This window comes from Neolamprologus brichardi, unplaced genomic scaffold (assembly GCF_056152115.1).
Source record: "Neolamprologus brichardi isolate AB-2024 unplaced genomic scaffold, ASM5615211v1 NODE_ptg000008l+_length_2720982_cov_1, whole genome shotgun sequence".
Classification (NCBI taxonomy): domain Eukaryota; kingdom Metazoa; phylum Chordata; class Actinopteri; order Cichliformes; family Cichlidae; genus Neolamprologus; species Neolamprologus brichardi.
The window spans coordinates 416,102-436,698 of NW_028270135.1; the positions used below are offsets into that span (position 1 = coordinate 416,102).

Sequence of the window (20,597 nt, forward strand, 5' to 3'; positions counted from 1 at the left end):
CTCTTCTTCACCTCTCTTGGCCTCTGTCAGTTGTTTTGAATGGTTGACCCCAGGTACTCGTCTGGTTTCACTGGCTGTACTTGCAGCCAGTGTTGTGAAGGTTACTTTTAAAATGTATTCCATTACAGATTACAGATTACATGTCCCAAAATGTATTCTGTAACGTATTCCGTTACGTTACTCAATGAGAGTAACGTATTCTGAATACTTTGGATTACTTAATATATTATCATGCTGTTTACAACTACATGAATGTACTATTGCTGTGATTTATTACTGTTACTGAAGGTCCGCGGCTCCGAACCGTAGTAAAGGGACCTCTGGCTAATACGGTGGGTTCGTGTCGGGTTCGTAGCTGAAAACTAGCTTTACTTTGTTGTCTGGGTCAACTTTGCTAGCAGAGACAGAGAGAGGCGTTGAAAGGCTGCTCCAACAGAACTTATTGTTTCAGAGGAAAACACGAACACGGTGTACAGTCGAGTCTTAATAGCTTACTTACAGCTGGGCTCGTCAGGCTCTCTTCTTGGCTGCAGTGGTTATTATTATATTTACATGCTTCCAGCTCCCGTTTCTGCTCGATGACAGCTCGTACTTTTCCTTTTTCTCCCTCCCTCGCTCACAGACACATAACGGGTATGGCAGTCCATTCTCCCTGCAGCACGGACTACACTGCCCATGATGCTACATTCTTTAGAGCTATACCGGTAGCATTCTGCCTGTTAGCTTAGCACAACAACAACAAAAAGAGCGTCACCCTGTAACCATGGCAACCGCCTGGAACAACAGAACGTAGCTGTCAAACAAACCCAAACAGTCCTGACCCACCACAATATGAAACAGGGAAGTACCGCCGTGTAATCCATTTATTTCAACAAAGTAACTGTATTCTAAATACCAGCTTTTTAAACGGTAACTGTAACGGAATACAGTTACTCATATTTTGTATTTTAAATACGTAACGGCGGTACATGTATTCAGTTACTCCCCAACACTGACTTGCAGCTTTGCTGTTACACCTCTCTCCCTCTCATTCACACACATTTATTCAGTCTTACTAGTATTGTGCTTCTTAAGGACTTTGTTTTTTCTTTGCCCCTGTCTCTGCAGTATGTATGTATCAAATAAAAGAAACATCCACCTGGGTTATTTTCCATGCCTCACCCCCTTTACTAACACTTTGAATGACAGAAGCTTTTGGCTCCGCCTTCGCTACAGTCGCAGAGGGCTTATAAACCAGGCTCAGGTTGAGCACAGCTTCACCCACACAGCGGACACTATTTCTCACTGAGGCTACGCACAGGACCGAGTCATGGAAAAAGATGGAAGACCCAACTGGGACAGCCCCATGCAATTTGTGCTGGCGTGTGTATCATATGCAGTCGGACTGGGAAACGTGTGGCGGTTTCCATACCTCTGTCAGTTACACGGTGGAGGTAAGTCCGTGTGACCCTCTTACACTAAGTCATGAGCAGCACTTTCTTGTGCCTCTGAGTGCGGAGGGAGGTTACCAGGTTTGCGGAGATTATGTCTGATCCGCACAGAGTGTATTTGATTTGAAATGAAAAATCCCAACACACTCTCTCTCTCTTCAAAGATTCAATGGAATCCGTTATGTACAACATTCAGTGATGTTGTACATAACGGTTTTCACTCAGCTCAGCTGTTAACGACAGTTACTACAGTCATGTGTCATGTAAACGTCCGTTTATAATTGTCTCAATACCATTGATTGAATTGTAAGTAAGTAACTTAATATTCTTTAATTGGTGTGAAGAGTTGTTGATTAAGATGTTATCAAAGGGGGCGGGGCGTTCTCGTGGTAAATTTCCTGTGGAATCCATATCGGACTATTGTCAGCTGTCTCACTGCTGAAAACAATAATAAAAGTAGATGACGGTCATTAAGCGTTTGGAGCGAAAAGCAAATAATAATAATCAGAAGTCGACTTGTTTAAACAGACCCCGTTTAAGTGATGAGAGTGCGCAATTTAAAGACGAACTAAAATAAACGCAGCGCAAGCATTCAGACATTTAAAAAAAAAAAATGTTTTCGCTTCTTCCCTGGAAATGTTTCCAACATATGGCACTTTGTGCCGGGTGTGTTTGTCCCGATGTTTCTCTCTGACTCTGTGCGTCACCCTTCATTTACTGTGTGGATGTGGAATTTTTCAGCGTACTAATACCTACGACAGTACTGTGTCGACCGACACCATAACACTTTTTGTCTTGACAACAAATCACCTTTGTGAGTGCAATTAGAAACTCAGCACACTGTGAGTTGCAGAAGGAACAACGTGAAAAGATGTTTCACACATACAAGGTTGACCACAGCCAAACACAGATAGATGGTCTTCTGCCAAGTAGGGGGACTGGTGCCAGTTGGGTCAGGGGTTTGTTGGCACACTGTAATTCTCCAAACAGAAGGGTACCACCATAAAAATGTTATTTGGAAATGCTTGTCTTCAGCCACTTACGCAAAACACCTGAAGGTCACAAGAGTATCAGGTGAGGACACAGACAGGGGGAAAAGAGTGGAAACCAAGTTTATAACAAAATGCATTGATTTTATTTGGGGTCATTTTTGACCCCACTTGTGGAAGAGTGTAGGTAGGTATTGGTAGATTGTGCATCCAAGGGTTAATATGGCTCCTATCAGCTTAGAAAGTGTGCTTCTGGTTTACACTCATGGGATTCTTAAAATGCTATGGTTGCATATTTTTATAATTATTTATAATTGTGGTGATGTTTATATAGCAAATTTGTCCACTGTATAACACCTGTACTGTATTCACCCTTCATGCTTTCAGGGGGGTTCCTAATCCCGTATCTCATCATGTTGCTTTTGGAGGGGTTGCCCTTATTCTACATGGAGCTCGCCATTGGTCAGAAGATGCGTTTAGGTAGCATCAGGGCATGGACTTCGATAAGCCCGTATTTGGGAGGATTGGGTAAGTGTCTGATTAAAAGGAAGTCACAATGCATTTACCGCACACTTTTAGCTACACTTTTGGAAAACTAGAGGTGTTATAAAGGAGTACCAAGGAGAGCCTTTCTCAAACAGTAAGCAGTTTAAATGTTGCATTAGAAGAAGCTAAAAAGGAGTCTGTGCAAAGGAGCTACAGACAGAACTTTGTAGAGTGCTGTGAATGAAAAACACCTGGACTTTGTTTAAGTTTTAATCTTTCAAATGAACAGTTTAATTTTATGTAGACAATTTGATTTCATTTTATTTATATAGCGCCAAATTACAATAACAGTTGCCTCAAGGCGCTTTATATGCAGGTACCCTACAATAGCACAGCAGGTATAGTAACAAGTGTCAATGTGAGATTGGTGATTTGATTTGCTGTTCTTCTCTGTTTTAGGGCTTGCTAGCCTTGTGACATCCATGTATCTCTGTCTCTATTACAACGTCATCATTGCATGGAGTTTCTGGTACCTCTTTCATTCATTTCAAGTGAGCTGCTAATTTTCAAGCTACTGCAGTTTTTTCAAACACATGCTACATTGTTGTAGCTCATTTGCATGTAACACATCTCTGCTGCTCTTCATGTTTATGTCAATTGCAGTCAGTCCTGCCCTGGTCAGTATGCCCCATAAATTCAAACCGAACGGGACCTACAGAGGAGTGTGAGGTGGCTACACCCACCCAATATTTCTTCTACAGGGAAACACTGAACATCTCTTCTTCTATTGAAGAGAATGGAGGCATTCATACAGGACAGGCACTGTGTCTCGTGCTTGCCTGGGCAATAACCTACCTGTTCATTGTGCGAGGAGTAAAGTCAACAGGAAAGGTAAGGAGACTCATGAGTTTGTGTGATATGAGCACAACAATCGCCATCATGAAAATGCTACTTCATAAATTTTGATGCCAAGTAACATATCCCGAAATGCATTGTCACATAATTAAATGGTAAACAAACCAGTTCTTATATACTGCTTTTCAACTCTGCCTGAGCACTCACAGTGCTTTATACAATATAACAAGTTAACAGTATAAATCTTAGGCTGCAGACCCACAGAATGACAAAATTCCCAATCCTAATGAGGACATATATCTTTTTTTTAAAAAGTCATATCAACACAAAACCAAAAACAAGGAGCACAAAGCTGAAAACCACTCAAGGCAGTCCTACATATTTGTTTAATATGTGCGTTGAAGGACATGTCCTGGTCAAAAATGACTCCAAGGTTCCTCACAGCGTTACTGGAGGCCAAGGTAATGCCATCCAGAGGAAGAATCTGGTTAGATACCATATTTCTAAGATTTTCAGGGTACAAGTACAATAACCTCAGTTTTATCTGAATTAAGAAGCAGAAAGTTAGCGGCCATCCAGGTCTTTATGTCTTTAAGACATTCCTGCAGTTTAACTCATTGGTGTGTGTTATCTGGCTTCATGGACAGATAGAGCTGGGTGTCATCTGCATAGCAGTGTAAATGTATGCTATGTCTTCTGATGATGCTGCCTAAGGGAAGCATGTATAATGTAAACAGAATTGGTCCTAGCACTGAACCCTGTGGAACTCCATAATTGACCTCAGTGTGTGAAGAGGACTCTCCATTTACAGTAACATTAGATGAGTCCACTGTCAGAGGCCATAAGAAGATCATTTGTAACCTTCACTAAAGCTGTTTCTGTGCTGTGGTGAGCTCTGAAACCTGACTGAAACTCTTCAAATAAACCATTTGTCTTTTAAAATCACTCTTTCAAGATTTTTTTGAGATAAAAGGAAGGTTGGAGATTGGCCTATAATTGGCTAAGACTGATGGGTCAAGTGATGGATTCTTAAGTAACCGTAACAGTTAACTGTTTTAAGTTTATTAACAGTAGTATAAAAAGTGCCAGTACAGAATGTTCCATCTGTGAGATGGTTATGAGTAATTAGTTCTCTCAGTTCACTGTACTTAATATGAATCTAGCACAGTTCTTTGCGGTGTGGTGGAAGTGGAGATGTTCCTAGATATGGACCAACAGCAGCAACTGTGTGATGTTATGTCAATATCCACCAAAATCTCTGAGCAATATTAACAAGCCTTCTATACCACACAGCATATGGGGTATAACCCATTAGTAGCAATGTGTACCTAATGGGTGATTTGGTGAATGTAATTTACAAATATTTAAACCAGCAGACCCTAGTGCCTAACTAAAAAAATACTGTAACACAAAGTTACCAAGTTATGATAAAATTCATTAACATTCCATCATCACACTTACACATTTGAACTTTTCTATGATTGTGCTGGTTGGCTTCTACAGGTGGTGTACTTCACAGCTACATTTCCTTATCTGGTCCTGTTTATCTACTTGATTCGGGGTGTGACTCTTCATGGTGCCATCAATGGCCTCAAATACATGTTCACACCCAAGGTAAGAGTGTCTAGGAAATGTGCTACGCAGATAAGACTCTTCAGGTTTCATACTTAGAGTGGTTTATCTTTTATGTGTATGTACATTTGTCTGCTTTTAGATGGCTGAACTTGCCAATCCTAGAGCGTGGATCAATGCGGCCACTCAGATCTTTTTCTCCCTCGGTTTGGGTTTTGGCTCACTAATAGCCTTTGCTAGCTACAACCAGTACAACAACAACTTTCAGAACCAGGCCATCGTTGTCTCACTTATCAACAGTGGAACCTCTATCTTTGCCAGCATCGTCACCTTCGCCATCTATGGCTTTAAGGCTACTCTCAACTACGAGAACTGCCTGGACAGGTATGTATGTTTTGTGCTAATGCAGGGTTCCCGCTACACATGCAAGCATGCCTGTAAATTTACAGGTGTGTCCCTATAGGCGTGATATATTATACGGTTCAACGAGTAATTACAAATCCAGGCATGTGTACTTCAATTTCCAAAATTCAGAATATCACACATGCTTTGTAACATACTGTTATACTAGCTCATTTTTAAAGAGGCTCTTTGTGGCCTCAAATCCAACTGAGTAACTTAAAAAATACCACAAACTTTATCTTTGAACCAGTATTTTATATGTCAAAACAGCCAAATTTGCATGTTGTGATATGATGTTACAATTATAAGATCAGGATTGTAACAGTGTAAAACACTGGCATGGAAAATGACTTGTAAATGACTTCTGGTTAACAATACAAGCTGCAAACGACAATATTTAAGGCAGAGTGAGTAAACTATTGGCCTTAATTGGCATCAAAATATCTTGAATAAATCTTTTTTCTCATCTTAGAGAAAATAAGACATGGGGATTTTTTTTCTGTTATGATATTTGTGAAAATAACGTGTGTCAGCTATTATTTTTAAACCATTCACCAAGCTAATCCCATATCAGTACTATCCACATCAGCACAGTAAGGTCAGCAACATTTATGTCTTGTGCAGGAAAAGTTTTAAATTCAGCATAATTCAGCATTCCCGGACCATGAAACTGCAAACGCATTTGTATGGAGGTCAAACAAGGCCGTCTACATCAGCTTTTTGGACTAGCCGTGCACATTACATTAGCTTGTTGGAGATAATACCACAGACGAGTTTGTTTTAAGGTTATAAAAAAAATCAAAACTGCTGGTGCCCCAATCCCGGAAGCATTTGAGGTTTTAGTTTTGTTTTTCTTGGGTTTTCTTTTCCTTCAGAGTGGTTTTAAATACGTCATAGAAGTCTTAAATCTGACTGACTTTGATGAAATAAACCAAAACAAAACAAACAGTATAAGTGAGCGTAGAGATACATATAAATCTGTTTGGTTTGTTTTTTCACTTGGACCCTAGACTACAGTTTAAACATAGCTCTGGCCTGTGGGCATTAACTGGGTAACATTAGCCACATTAGCCATTAGCCAAACACAATGGATTTTCCTATTGTTGTGGGGACATTGCATCAAAATAAAAGTAATCCACTGGGTCTTCAGTTCCTCAGATGCCGGGAGTGCGTGAAGACGTCTGTGTTTGCGCTCGCAGCCAACAACTGAACATTTGGTGAGTTTTGTTTGTCGCTGAGACATTTTAGCGTTAGCTAGCTAAAGCGACTCTAGCAAGAAGTTAATAGCAGTCGGTGATGCAGCTGCTCAGGGATGGAGAGTGGGTCCTGGTTGGCCATGCTAGGGCAATGTCTGAGACCAGTGGCTGCAAAGTTGTGAGATCACAAGCTTATGGGAGAGCAGCAAGGGCTCTAAATGAACAGTGTTTATTGCTGTCATCTTAACATCTTCATGCAAGTGCTTCTACAATGACACGTATTAGTGCTTTTACATGGAAACCATTTTTAAAAAGTCTTCTGTAGGATCAAGGTGAGGTGGTACAAACACATCAATCGTTCAACCAGGACGCTCGAGTAATGCCTGGACCAGTTGTTTGGGACCATTGTAAAACTGCGGTTTAGTCATTGTTTGGTTAGGTTGATGAACCGAAACTACTTGGTTATGTTTAGTTTTAGAGGTTAGCATAAGGCTTGGAGAACAAAAACTACCCGGTGAGGATGAGGAAAGAGTATGGTTTTGATTCTGTTACATTATTAACAAAGTTACAGACGAGCTCAACAAAACCTATCTGAAAATGACGACACCAGTGTACATTTTGCACTTCTCCAATAAAGATTACATTGAAATGAAGCTGTATGTTGTGATAACAGCTGACACCATGTTCATCGAGAGAATAGTCTGTCACTGTATTCTGAAAACAGGCTGTGTGCATTTCTCTGTCAGTTGAGTAATGCGGTACTTTAACAACATAGCATGTTGCTTTGCTTTATCACTGAAAAGAAAAACACAGAAATGTTCTTTCTTTTGCACAATAGGACTTTGGACCTTGAATCTGGTATACAGAACGTGTCCAGTGTTAGATCACTTAACAACAAGACGTAACAACTCTGAACAAATATGTGTGTTGTGGTGTGGTGGGGGGTTGGGTGGATGGGAGGGATTGGAGTTGATAGTAGTTGGGGGTTAGTGGTGGGGGGCTGGTATGTGGTAGGGGTCAAAGTACCATCCACATGAATGCCAAAACCCAACAGAACATTGTATTTCATAAGTGTCATTCACTACACCTGCCAGTGGTTGGCAGCAAAACATGAAGTGAATAAATGCAATGATTTTACAAAAGTAATACAAAAAAGTAAGAACGAAATGGTTGTTTTTTGCAGTTGAAACAACTAAGAACAAAAACAGTTAAAACTGTCTCTTATCTGCCCCAAAAACATGGACTGTAAACTTAGTTCAGTATCACATCAGTTCCCAGTCTAATGAAGGAAACACTTTGTGAAATACGTCTAAGTTCAACAGGTTGCAAAATGGCCTGTGCAATCATTGTTGAAGGTTGGGGTTAATTTGTGCTCCTTTTTCTTCGTTTTCAGAATGCGCATTCTGCTGCTAAATACCTTCGATCTAGCAGAAGACGCCATCAGCAGGGACAGCGTTCTCGAGTGGACTGAGAAGCTGAACACAACATATCCAGAGCAGTTTGCCCAAATTGCTGACAAAGTAAGAGAGGGAGAGTGCAACCTGGAAAAGGAACTAGACACAGTGAGTTACACTCATCTACATACAGTAACCACACAGGAAACACTATTCAGTTATAAAATAATGGAAAGTTGGAAGTTATTTAAATCGGGAAGAAAAAGAGAAACAATAAATGATCAACGTTTGTCACCCAGAGTCTGATCGTACAGTTAGGTCCATACGCTTCTGGACCATGACACAATTTCTGTCATTTGGCCTCTGTACACTACCCCGGTATATTTTAAATAAAACAGTGACGATGTGATTGACATGCACATACCACTGCAATTTAAAAAAGCTTAAGATCATGAGCTGTTCCTTTTGTCTGTCCAAGAACAGTGCACGCTTTTTAGATGTTTTCTGACAATCTAATCAGCCCTTTCTGTTTTGAGGGTAACCACTACCGTATTTTACACACTATAAGGCGCACGTAAAATCCTTTAATCTTCTCAAAAATTGACAGTGTGCCTTATGTATGAATTCTGGTTGTGCTTACTGACCTCAAACCGATTTTATGTGGTACATGGCGCTCAAAAATCTGTCAAAAATGTTTTGGTACAACTTTGCTAAGCTATAAAGCCGCAGCGCTTCATGGATTGTTGGAGCATTAAGGCTGCCGTAGTCAGGAGCCTCACGGTGTAATCTGGTTCCTAAACTCCGTCTGCTTCAGGTCCCAAAGTCAAACGAACACTGCAGCATCACTGAGAGTAAAAAACTGTCTAAATTCTTTCATCTTTAATAAAATGATCAGTGTTGCTGCTTTACCAGGTGTAACAATTAAGTTTAACATCCAGGCATCCATGAAAACAGAATTTATTAAAAGGATGAACACTAACTTTTTTCCACTCGATAAAAGTTAACGTGAGGGTTCCTGATGGTTAGAGACAAATGCAGTTGCATGGCAGGATGCTGTAAACGGACCAAACTTCAGTCAGGAGAACAACTGAGATAATCCATCCACAATATGGTAAATGGCCTGCATTTGTATAGCGCTTTACTCAGTCCCTAAGGCCCCCAAAGCGCTTTACACTACATTCACCCATTCACACACACTGGTGATGGCAGCTACATTGTAGCCACAGCTGCCCAGGGGCGCACTGACAGAGGCGAGGCTGCCGGACACTGGCGCCACCGGGCCCTCTGACCACCACCAGTAGGCAAACATGGGGTTAGTATCTTGCCCAAGGATATTTGGCATGTAGCCTGGGATCGAACCACCACCTGAGCTACAGCCAATAACAATACGAGGTTAGTCATTAATATACTGCAACAACATGGGAATAGAGCCGCTGGAGAGGATTCAACATTAATGAATCAGTGGTAGGGAAGTGGAGGAAGCAAGAAGAATGAGCTGAGGAAAGTTCGACTTATCTGACTGTTTTGTTTACCTCAATGCGCTGTATAATCCGGTGCACCTTATGGTTGAAAAATACGGTAGTTTGCACTTTCCTATAAAGCCTCTGTACATGCATTGATAAAGGTAACCAGGTGTACCAGATTGTTTTTGCCGTCTCTCTTACAGTTTTATTTTAGTTCTTCATCTCAATGATCTCCTCCTTCACTTTGGAGTTCAAATTAAATCAAATAAAATTTGTTGTTGCGAGGTACTAACTAAACTACAAAAACACTATGCACCCTCTAGTGTCCAGACGTGGAATAGCATTTTAATACCTGAAACTGCCACAGTCCAACAAGAACGTTTAAATGACAGGTTAACAAATACAAACATAAACAAACAAACAAAAAACTTTAGGGTTGGCAGTTTTTCTCTGTTTGTTTTCAATGCCGTGTTTTAACAGACAGCTATTTGTTGTGTTATTGTAGACTTGGTCTCTCTGTGATATTATATCACTTCCTGTTCCTGTTACAACACACAGTGGTTTTTTGTGTAGCTCATTTAATTAAAAACCTGTAGCTAATGACTAAAACTTGTGCTGCCTGTCTGTACAACCCGATATCAAACACCCCGACCCACAGTGCCCATTTCACGCTTTGCCTCCAAAACGTAAAATCTACACGTTGCATTAAGTTGCAATAAGCTGCAGGACCAGCAGAGGGAAATATCTGATTTCAAGCCAACATAAAAATAATCACAGGAAAGCGTTTAAACAATATTAACACATTCGCATGTATATCCATATTAGCCGCTTAATCGGGACAATGCTGGGAGCCTGCGATGCACTTTGTATGTTACGATTTTGTGGCTTTAAATATATTTTCTCCCCCTGCTGGTAATGCAATTTCTGCATGCAGTAATGCAACTCATGCATGTTTGTCTCTCTCACGTTTTAGAGAGGCAAAGTGTGAAGTGGACATGGTGGGCCGGTTACACATTTTGCTATGATACTGGGTTGGTACATATTTACACTCCACCCTGGCTGAATTGTAAAATATTATTACTTTTAGGTTAAAAATATTTACTATATTACCAAAAACTTTAAAAACACCTCAGTACACTGTATTTTTGGAAAACTGTGCATAATATTTCTGCAGGAAATATGTTCCCCATCAGTATATGATACAATACATCATCTGCATTTTCACAGACATGAAACCTCTTTACTGTAATTATAATTATTGAGATAAGGCATGTGCATCCATTTATAGGTATTTTATAAGAATGATCTCTGTGAAGCGTGTCTGTATGAATAATACTTCACAAAGAGACATTTTGAAGTCATTTTATTTGACATATGAATGTAAAACACTGACACTGAATTCAGTTTCTATTTCAACTATAAACTCCCGTTATTTTTGTTTCAGGCAGTAGAGGGGACAGGCCTGGCCTTCATAGTGTACAGTGAGGCCATTAAGAACATGCCTTTGCCCCAGCTGTGGTCTGTACTGTACTTCTTCATGCTCCTGCTGTTAGGAATGGGCAGCATGTTGGGAAACGTTACAGCCATCATCACCCCGTTACGTGATTTCAAGATTATGTCCCGCATGAGCAACGAGTTGTTCAGTGGTAAGATCCGTACTGATGTTGGTGGAGAAGGTCTTTGTATTCTCACTGAACCACACTTTTCCTGTCTGTCTGGTTGGGTTACAAACACACTGACTGTGGTAAAGATCAGCATTTATGTTTATTGCAGCTTATAAAACTAGTTTTCAGCTGAGTGCACAAAGTTAAATAGAATTCAAAGTACTTGTGATGCTCCTACTTCTTACGACAGGCCGTGCAGATATTATCAAAGTGATTCTTTATGGTCCTACCATTCTAAGCAGGCAGATGTCTAGGAATACCAGGAGCTTTACGGTGTGTGAGAATTTGGCTTTTAGTAAAAAGAGCTTTGAGTGTTCAGAACAGACTTTATAATAGTTGGTGTGTGAAGCAGACACACACACAGCTTCATTGCTGGGATGCCAGAAATACTAAACTAAACTAAACACAGGGAGTAACACACAGCTCGGAGGAAGAGGACGGTGGGAGACGCAGACGTAAATATGCACGAGGGCACAAACCACAGGAGGGACACAGCTGATCTAACTAAGGAGACGGGGGTATACAGAGCATTTGTGCATTTACAGTACACATTTAGCTGCAATAACCAAACGGGACCTTCATAATTGGTAACGGGCGCAAAGGTTATCCAGCTGACACTCCCCATCGCTGCACATCCTCCCAGATGCTCGGCCAATAGAATCAGGTCATGATTCGATTCCAGAGTTTTATCATATCCCATGGGCGACCGTGGCTCAGGGTTGGGAAGCGCATCTGTAACCGGAAGGTTGCCGGTTCGATCTCCGGGCTCTCTGTCCTGGTCGTTGTGTCCTTGGGCAAGACACTTCACCTGCCGCCTACTGGTGTTGGCCAGAGGGGCCGATGGCGCGATATGGCAGCCTCGCTTCTGTCAGTCTGCCCCAGGGCAGCTGTGGCTACAACTGTAGCTGCCTCCACCAGTGTGTGAATGTGAGAGTGAATGAAGCCTTGAAAAGTGCTTTATAGATCCAATCTATTATTATTATTATGTGAGCAGCCGAAATGATTTTTCGGGTGGCTCGTTACAGCCGTGTTTGTGTTTTTTCCACCAGCTTTTCAACACTTGAAACTGGTTGTGTTCTTCTGGTGTCTCAGTCACTCGACACAATCTGTCTCCAATGAACACAGAGTGCGTTACTGTTACATCAGGACACACTGTTTGACCATCAGTTTTCATGACTTGGTCAAAGGCTGAGTGTAGGGTGTTATTATGACACTGCTGCGGTGGAAAATCTATTGGAACCAACATGATCTCTTGTGAAGGCCCTGCTACGTCCCCCAGAATCAGTGTCCCCACACCATAGCTGAGTGCAGCAGAGACACCGCATGCCTCTCCCAGCTGTGAATGCACCACTGCGCACTGCCCCATTAACTTACTGAACCTGAGCCAGTCCGTTCCATAGCGAGATGCCGAGACACAACAAAACATTATTGGAGAAAAATGGTGGTGCTGGGACTCTTGGGGCCCTCTGGGGCCAGGACCAGCCAACCTCCTGCCACTGGCTAAACAGTCATGGCAACCTCAAGGCTGGCCTGCCAGTGACTGCAGACCCACTCCGCTGTTGCCAGGAGCTCCTCCACGAATCATTGTGGGAACACCGTGTTCAGCAGCAGCTCCTGGTACAGGGCCAGGCTGCAGCCACCTGACCAGGATGTGTCCTTCAGTGTGCATATTAAACCAATATGTAGGACTGCTTTCTGCCATTTGTGCAACATCTCTAAAATTAGAAATATCCTGTCTCACAGTGATGCTTAAAATTTAGTTCATGCATGTATTACTTCCAGGCTGGACGACTGTAATTCATTATTATCAGGAAGTCCTAAAAACTCCCTGAAAAGCCTTCAGTTAATCCAAAATGCTGCAGCAAGAGTCCTGACAGGGACTAGAAAGAGAGAGCAGATTTCTCCTGTTTTGGCTTCCTGTTAAATCCAGAATTCTGAAAAAAATAAGCCCTAATCCTCTTCCGTGTAATGCAGCTCATTGTGACTGGTGTTGTAGTTTGGTGCACCAGTGACTGAGGTGTGAGCTTTTCTTGCAGGTTTGGTGTGTGTGTTTTGCCTGCTGCTGGGCCTGGGCTTCACCACCACCTCAGGGAATTACTGGTTTACCATATTCAACGACTACGCAGCCTCTTTCTCTTTGCTGTTCATCGTCCTCATTGAGGTCGTAGCTGTTAGTTACATCTATGGAATTAAGAGGTATGTGCTGTCATTGTGATTGTTTCCACATTTGTTACTGTAGATTAAAACCTTTTTGTTCTGGCTATAAATAATGTACTACTACTCTACTGCTGTAAAATTCAATAATCGATGCGAACATGTTTTCTACTCTCTTTAGGTTTGAAAAAGACATAGAAGACATGCTTGGTCATCGTCCCAACTGGTACTTGAAAATCATGTGGGCAGTAACCAGTCCCTTGCTCCTTATTGGCCTCTTTATATTTTTCATCATTAACTACATCCAAGGAGGGGCACCCACTTACCAAGCATGGAATAAAGAGCTGGTGAGTTCTGGTTTCAATATTCGTGTAGACATTTTTTCTTTCTCCTCAACAGACAGTATGGATTATCATTATTGAAGGTTTGTGTTAGGTCGTGTTTAACAAAGTCTCCTGTGATACCGTGCACTCCAAAAAGGAAATGAGTGGAAAAGTCTGGTGGAAAATGGCAAAAAAGATGGCGTAGTGCACTATTAAATAGGATCGTTTCAATTTAAATGATGCTGTGAATCGACGACTTCCAAGTAGCTCAACAACTCAAGAAGCAAAAGTAAAGGAAATGTTTTTTTCATTAGCTCATCCAGCCAAAGGACCAAAGTCCGTCTGCCATCCAACAAGGATCTGTACTCCTCCTACAGTATTGATCTGAAGTTTTAAATTGCACATAATTATCATGTAATAGTTTTTTTTACCCAAACTGTGCTCAAGATCAAGATTTGTTGCTTCATGAGCAAGAATGAATCGCTCTCAGGAGCTCCATGAATTCCAGTGTGAAGTATTCCACAGTGAACTGTTTGTGCGACTGGGAATGGGAGCAGCGTAACCACCAAGTGGTAGGCCACATAAAATCACAAAGCAGATGCTGAGGTGCAAAGGCTGCCATCTTTCTGCAAAGTCAATCTCTACAGACCTCCAGATATCCCATAACCTTCAGACTAACTCAAGAACATTGCACAGAGAGATTCATGGAAGGAGTTTCCATTTGGGCGATCGTGGCTCAAGAGTTTGGAGTTCGTCTTGTAATCGGAAGGTTGCCGGTTCGAGCCCCGGTCACCTACCGCCTACTGGTGATGGTCAGAGGGGCCGATGGCGCGATATGGCAGCCTCGCTTCTGTCAGTCTGCCCCAGGGCAGCTGTGGCTACAACTGTAGCTGCCTCCACCAGTGTGTGAATGTGAGAGTGGTATTGTAAAGTGCTTTGAGGGGTCTCGAAAAGCGCTATATAAATGCAATCTATTATTATTATTATTTCCACGGCCGAGCAGCTGCATCCAAGCGCAGTGCAAAGTGTCTGAAGCAGTGATCTCAAAGCTTGCTGAGTGTCTGGCAATCCAATGGACCAGTCTGTTTTGGTGGTTATTAGGAGAAAGGTACTGTGTAACGTCTGGGTGGGGCAGTTTATGGTGTGGGGGTGTTTCCCAGGAGCTGGGCTCGGCCATTAGTTCCTGCAAAATTCCATTGATGCTTCAGCATACCAAGACAGTTTGGACAATTTTATGGCAACAGTTTGGGGATGTTCAATGAAGAACAAGTATCTATCTTTTCATTTATTTATTTATAAAGCACATTTAATAACAAAAAAGAGTTGACCAAAGTGCTGTACAACGTAACAATTAAACAATAACATAAATATCATCACACAGGTGGGAAAATTTGAATAAAAAAATTGGTAACTCTCATGCAGTATAGCAGTGGTTCCCAAACTTCTTTTTGTTAGGCCCTCCTTTGTTTTACAAGACAATCTTTAGGCTCTAGAGGGCGTGCAAAGCTGCAAAAGGTCAGACAAATAGTTTGTTGCTTGGCCATTTAGCACTTTATAAGTCAAAAGATTTTAAAATTTAATCCTAAATCGCACCGATGAAGAGAGGCAAGCGCCACGGTGATATGTTGTCTCCTTACACGGGTCAAGAGGCCGGCTGCAGCGTTGTGTACGAGTTGAAGCCGTGGCAGACTGGACTGACACCAGCGTATAGCGAATTAATCTGGGGCATAAAAGTTACAGCTTGGTCCAAAAATAATTCAGTTTTGTCTCATTAAAGGTAAAACAATTTGAGACCATCCAGGTTTTACCTTTGTCAAGGCATTTGAATAAAGATTCCATGGGAGTGGAGGTGTTTCTAATATCCGAAGATAAATCTGGATGTCGTGAGAGTGAAAGCAGATATTATGCTTCCTAAAAATTAGGCCTGGGGGAGCATTTAGACTGAAAAGGGAATTGGGCCTAATACGCAACCCTGCGGGACACCACAAGTAAATGGAGCTGTGGAGGATGTAAAATAATCCTCTCCGAGAGGAAGGACCTAAACCATTCCAAAGGCATACCTTTGATATCACATTGCTCCAATCGCAAGATCAGATTACTGTGGTCAACGGTATCAAAGGCTGCAGTTAAATCTAGAAGCAGGAGCACAGCTGAGTCACCTGAATCGGTGATTAATAAAATGTTATTAACAATTTTTAGTACTTTTTGTTTGTGTGTGCTGTGGTAGGTTTTGAAGCCCGACTGGAATTTCTCAAAAATATTATGACTGGTACAGACAAACGAGATTTGCTAAACTTTCTGAAGAGTTGTTGATGCTCCTCAGACTGAAGCAAATCTATCATTCAAGAGTTTGAATTCCACCAAAATCCTAGTCAGACAGAATTCTTGGAAGCACGGAGATATTTTGATATAGGGAAGGGAGTTTGATGCCATCCCTGTACACAGAGATCAAACTGAAAATTAGCAGTCAAAAAAGTATAATTAAATGAATCAGAAACAGGAAAAACACCCTTCTGACACGATGTTAGTGATGACATTGGATACTACTTTGGCAGAGTTGGCTGGAGTGTAAATGAGTAATCCAGTGTAACAGCAAACTGTCATATCATCTTATTTTATTCTACAATTTTATTTATAACGTGTTGGGATTTGGACACGTGATATTATTGTACAAGCAGAACACACACAAACTGAACATCAGTGATGACATTTTTATTTAGCCATACCTTTCACATAGTTATGAGTCTTTACCAAGATTAGGATCTGGATATGTTTGCAGCTGCACCGCTCTACAGACTGATGCCGTTACAATCAGAAAGCAAAGTAAATATTGTGAGTTGATAGCAAAAGTTTCTGCTAATGGTGAACTGTATGTGTGGCTTCCCAGGGTGCATCAGTAGTGACGGAGTACCCCGTCTTTGGTCAGGTCTTCATCGCGCTGCTGCTGGTGTCGTCAATCAGCTGTGTTCCCCTCACAGCTCTGTATGCCTTCTGCAGGAAGAGGAAAGATCGAGCCTATGAAAATCGTCCATCTGTTGTGAGTACGGTATCAGTGTAGGGACCAAACCTGTCCCGCTTCCTGGACCTCTCCATATCTGCACTTCAGCTGAGCAGCAGGAGTACAGTAGTTCTTACCTAATACAGAGTGTGTGGTGTTTGATTTGAGTTTCACCTTAGCGACGGCCCTTTTGGACTGTTTGTCTGCAAAAACGACGTTGTCCCAGTGTTGCCGTAGTAACAGCTTAGGCGCCATCAAACTCAGGCGTTCTTTGTTCAGAATACTCTCCATATTTCCTTTGAATCTGTTGTTTCTCTCAGTATTAAAGTCAGACGTCTGTCAGTACTCAAGTCTAAACATTCAGAAGAATATCCTCTAAATCTGTGGAACATTATTGCTCACATTATCAGATGTAGTTTGTCTGACTGTCAGATGTTTAAATATAGTTGGAATTTGTTTGTCGTTATTTTTCTAAATAGTAGTACGGTACTATGAATGTATGTACATAAGCTACTATGAGTTTTAAATGTATTGTTTTAATCATTTTTTCCCATGTTACACACTGTAAACATGTTTTAAAGCAGTAGTACACAGAAGTAGGTATCAAAAAAGGAAGTCCTGTCCAATCACACTATAACATCGCACTATAGTGGACTCGCCTGTTAGTGATGGGATTTCCGGCTCTTTTTAGAGAACCGGCTCTTTCGGCTCAGAACCGGCTCTTCAGGTTGTTTTGTTGCTTTAATTAATTTATTATTAACAATAATATAAAATTATGCACAAAAGGAATTACTAACGTAAAAAAAGTGGTTTTATTTATATATGTTTATATATAAATATATGCGGTGGCCCCTAGAGAGAAAACACGTACAAACTGCAAAACACATTTCTAGCATGAACTGAACTTCCAAAGCAGAGCTACTAGATCACTTAAATTACACAATTGAAAGCATGAAAGCATATGTGTATTGTTTGTGTATTTATACACAGGCACTCATATATATTCAAATAATTGAAAAACCATGTTCATTTACCTGTTACTACCACACACCAAATCTGTTTTGGAGTTTGTACGTGCTTTGTCTGTAGGGGCCTCCGTAAATATACTTTTATTTATTCACTCCACATAAAATGTAATAAATAAATCATATAATACAAAAATCAACTATTCACATTTCAACTTTTAACTATTTAAATTTTCAGCTTTTTCCTTTTACAAATTTAAAGTGAAACAACACAAAACACTACAAACCACAACACAATTAAATATTAATTAAAATATGAAAACAAAAAGAAGATGCTCATTCTCTGTCATATGGACCCGCATGAATAAACTTTCTGAATCTTTTATCATCTGCAACTGAAAATAGTTGTGGATGATTACTATACCTTTCTAATGTGAGGTTGTTGTCCCTGGCTCTCTCTCTCTCTCTCTCTCTCTCCCGCGCTGTTCCTGTGCTACTGAGTGTAACTACCGCCCCTCCCCCCTCTGCCCAGCGTAAAGCACAAGGCTCGCGTGCGGAGTGAAGCAGAAAAAAAGTGCGAGAGAGAGAGAAAAAAAAAAACACGTGACGGCTCGCGATAAGGAGCCGGCTCGCGTCGTTCACGTCAAAGAGTCGGCTCTAAGAGCCATTTCGTTCGCGAACGACACATCACTATCGCCTGTTTCTGTCTAATAAGAATAGTGATTGGTTAAATTCTCACACACATGCTAGATTAGAGCCTGTGACAACAATCTCATTACAGAGGTTCTACTTCCTGTTTTTAAGTATTTTTGAGCAAAGACGCGTTTTTGTATCACTACCAAAAATGACACTTGATTCAAGACTCGAGCTGGAACTGTTGGACTGCACAAAAGCTGAGACGTATCAAACCACATCGGCTGATTTCCCTTCTTTCTTTCTTTAAGGTAAATATGATATATCAGTCATTGGGTTTTCCTGTCGTCTAATTATAGCTGGCACTGAATTATGTGTGTACGAATTATCTGCTTTCTACAGGATTTTTGATAACTAGTTTTTTATTCATTTTAAAAGGGCTGGCAGCTCATTGTGAACCAAAATACCTGTATGAGCCAATAGTGCTGTGCCAAAACACAATTGTAACAAAAAAAATGTCTTTGTAGATTCTCAAATATGTCAAATGTGTATATACTGTTGGATATGTGTCATCGAATGACCGAATAATTGGACTAATCAAAAATGTGATTTTTGCTTTTTGTGCCAGTGAGTAAATAAATGATGAACTGTTAGTTTTCTTGGACATAAAGCATCTTGTAAGTCACTATGTTGTCTTTCAGCTTCATCTGAAATTTATGTGGGGGGTTTTGATTAAAGAAGTAAGACATTTGTGTGCGCGTGTCTTTTAGAAGACAGACATCTCTTTTTTTCTTGATGGATTCTGTCCCAGCACATCTGTAAATACCAAGTTTGAAACCTTGAACTGCTTCTTATATAAAACCAGTTGACCTTTAACCATTACAAACATCAATGGAGTGATGTTTGTAATCATTTGGACTCAGATTTTGCATACTGCCACCTGCAGGTATTCATAACTGACTGTAGGAGTCAAATGTAAATTCCATAATAAACTCCTGACCTTACATGAAAATGTCTGTTCCTGTGTCTTGTTTTTATTGACCATGTTGCATCTAAATGTTCATGCATATTTCACATGAGATGATGAGATAGCCTTTATTTGTCAGTTGCAGGTCTTTTGCCCACAACCGAGATGACAGACCTCCGACCGTACATACAATACACAAACATCACATTGGGGAGACAGGTCAGGCTAGGTAGCGAGGAAAAACACATTGAAATGTGTAACACAGAAGGATAATACAGGAATGCACAGATATCAACACACCACAGCACAATAAACACAGACAGCAACATGGGAAAGAGTTCCAGTGTGTACATCTGATCTGGGACCGCTGCAATCTTCGACTGCGCCTCCAACTGACCCGATGTCCACATCAGAGGGGAGGTAAGCGTTGGAGGTGGCGTTGGATCCGGGGTAGGAAGGGTGATGCGTCAGTGAGTGCTTATCAGTATCAGTATATGTATGTGTGTGCGTGTCCATAGTTCAGCTGAGACAGTGTCCTTCACCCTGCCAGGCTAAGTAAACAGTCTTCCAGCCAACCCAGGTGGCCTTGCATGGAACGGGAAGAACAGACTCAACACAGTCGTTATCAGGGTGTTGTTGTTCGGCTCCAGCCTTGAGCCCACAGCTGGCGCCGAAGGGGTATCCAGATTATGATGGTGATTTGTCTTTTGCGACAACTCATGAGAATTTCAAAGCTGTTCTTTAACACTCCGACACTGGTCTCTCAATCTCCCGTTGGAGAACCGCGAGCTTCCCCATGATGGTATCAAACTTGCTGGTGTTTTCATTCTTTTGCTCAGAGAGCCGATTCTGAGAACTCACGACTGCAGTCAGCTGTTCCACGATGTAATCCAACTTTCGCTCAAAGGTGTTATTCTGAGCAGGCCTGTCCTTGATGTATCCCAATATACGTTCAGAGGTGTTATTCTGAGTATTCACTGCAGCCGTAAGCGTCTCCAAGGTCTTAACCATGCTGCTCTCGATGAGCCCGTTCTGAGAAGCCACGCCTCGTCCCATCGTTTCAATCCCAGCGAGCAGCCTTGGGGGGGTTTGAACAGCCGGTTCCG

General features: G+C 41.3%; 1 protein-coding gene across 3 annotated transcripts; it reads left to right on the forward strand.

Moving 5' to 3' along the window:
* The first annotated feature begins 909 nt into the window (after nucleotides 1-909).
* Nucleotides 910-19,536, forward strand: slc6a20 (solute carrier family 6 member 20). Of its 3 annotated transcripts, none has more exons than XM_006808984.3 (11): nucleotides 910-1,433; nucleotides 2,807-2,947; nucleotides 3,365-3,456; nucleotides 3,569-3,796; nucleotides 5,264-5,374; nucleotides 5,475-5,716; nucleotides 8,324-8,492; nucleotides 11,232-11,433; nucleotides 13,488-13,647; nucleotides 13,787-13,952; nucleotides 16,816-19,536. In XM_006808984.3, exons 1-11 carry the CDS (start codon nucleotides 1,310-1,312, stop codon nucleotides 16,984-16,986), a joined length of 1,806 nt encoding a protein of 601 aa, XP_006809047.2. In that variant the 5' UTR covers nucleotides 910-1,309; the 3' UTR covers nucleotides 16,987-19,536. The 3 variants fall into 3 exon arrangements, with proteins under 3 accessions (XP_006809047.2, XP_035771857.2, XP_006809048.2); XM_035915964.2 differs by lacking the exon at nucleotides 910-1,433 and adding an exon at nucleotides 1,656-1,736; XM_006808985.3 differs by lacking the exon at nucleotides 910-1,433 and adding an exon at nucleotides 1,684-1,740.
* The last annotated feature ends 1,061 nt before the right edge of the window (nucleotides 19,537-20,597 follow it).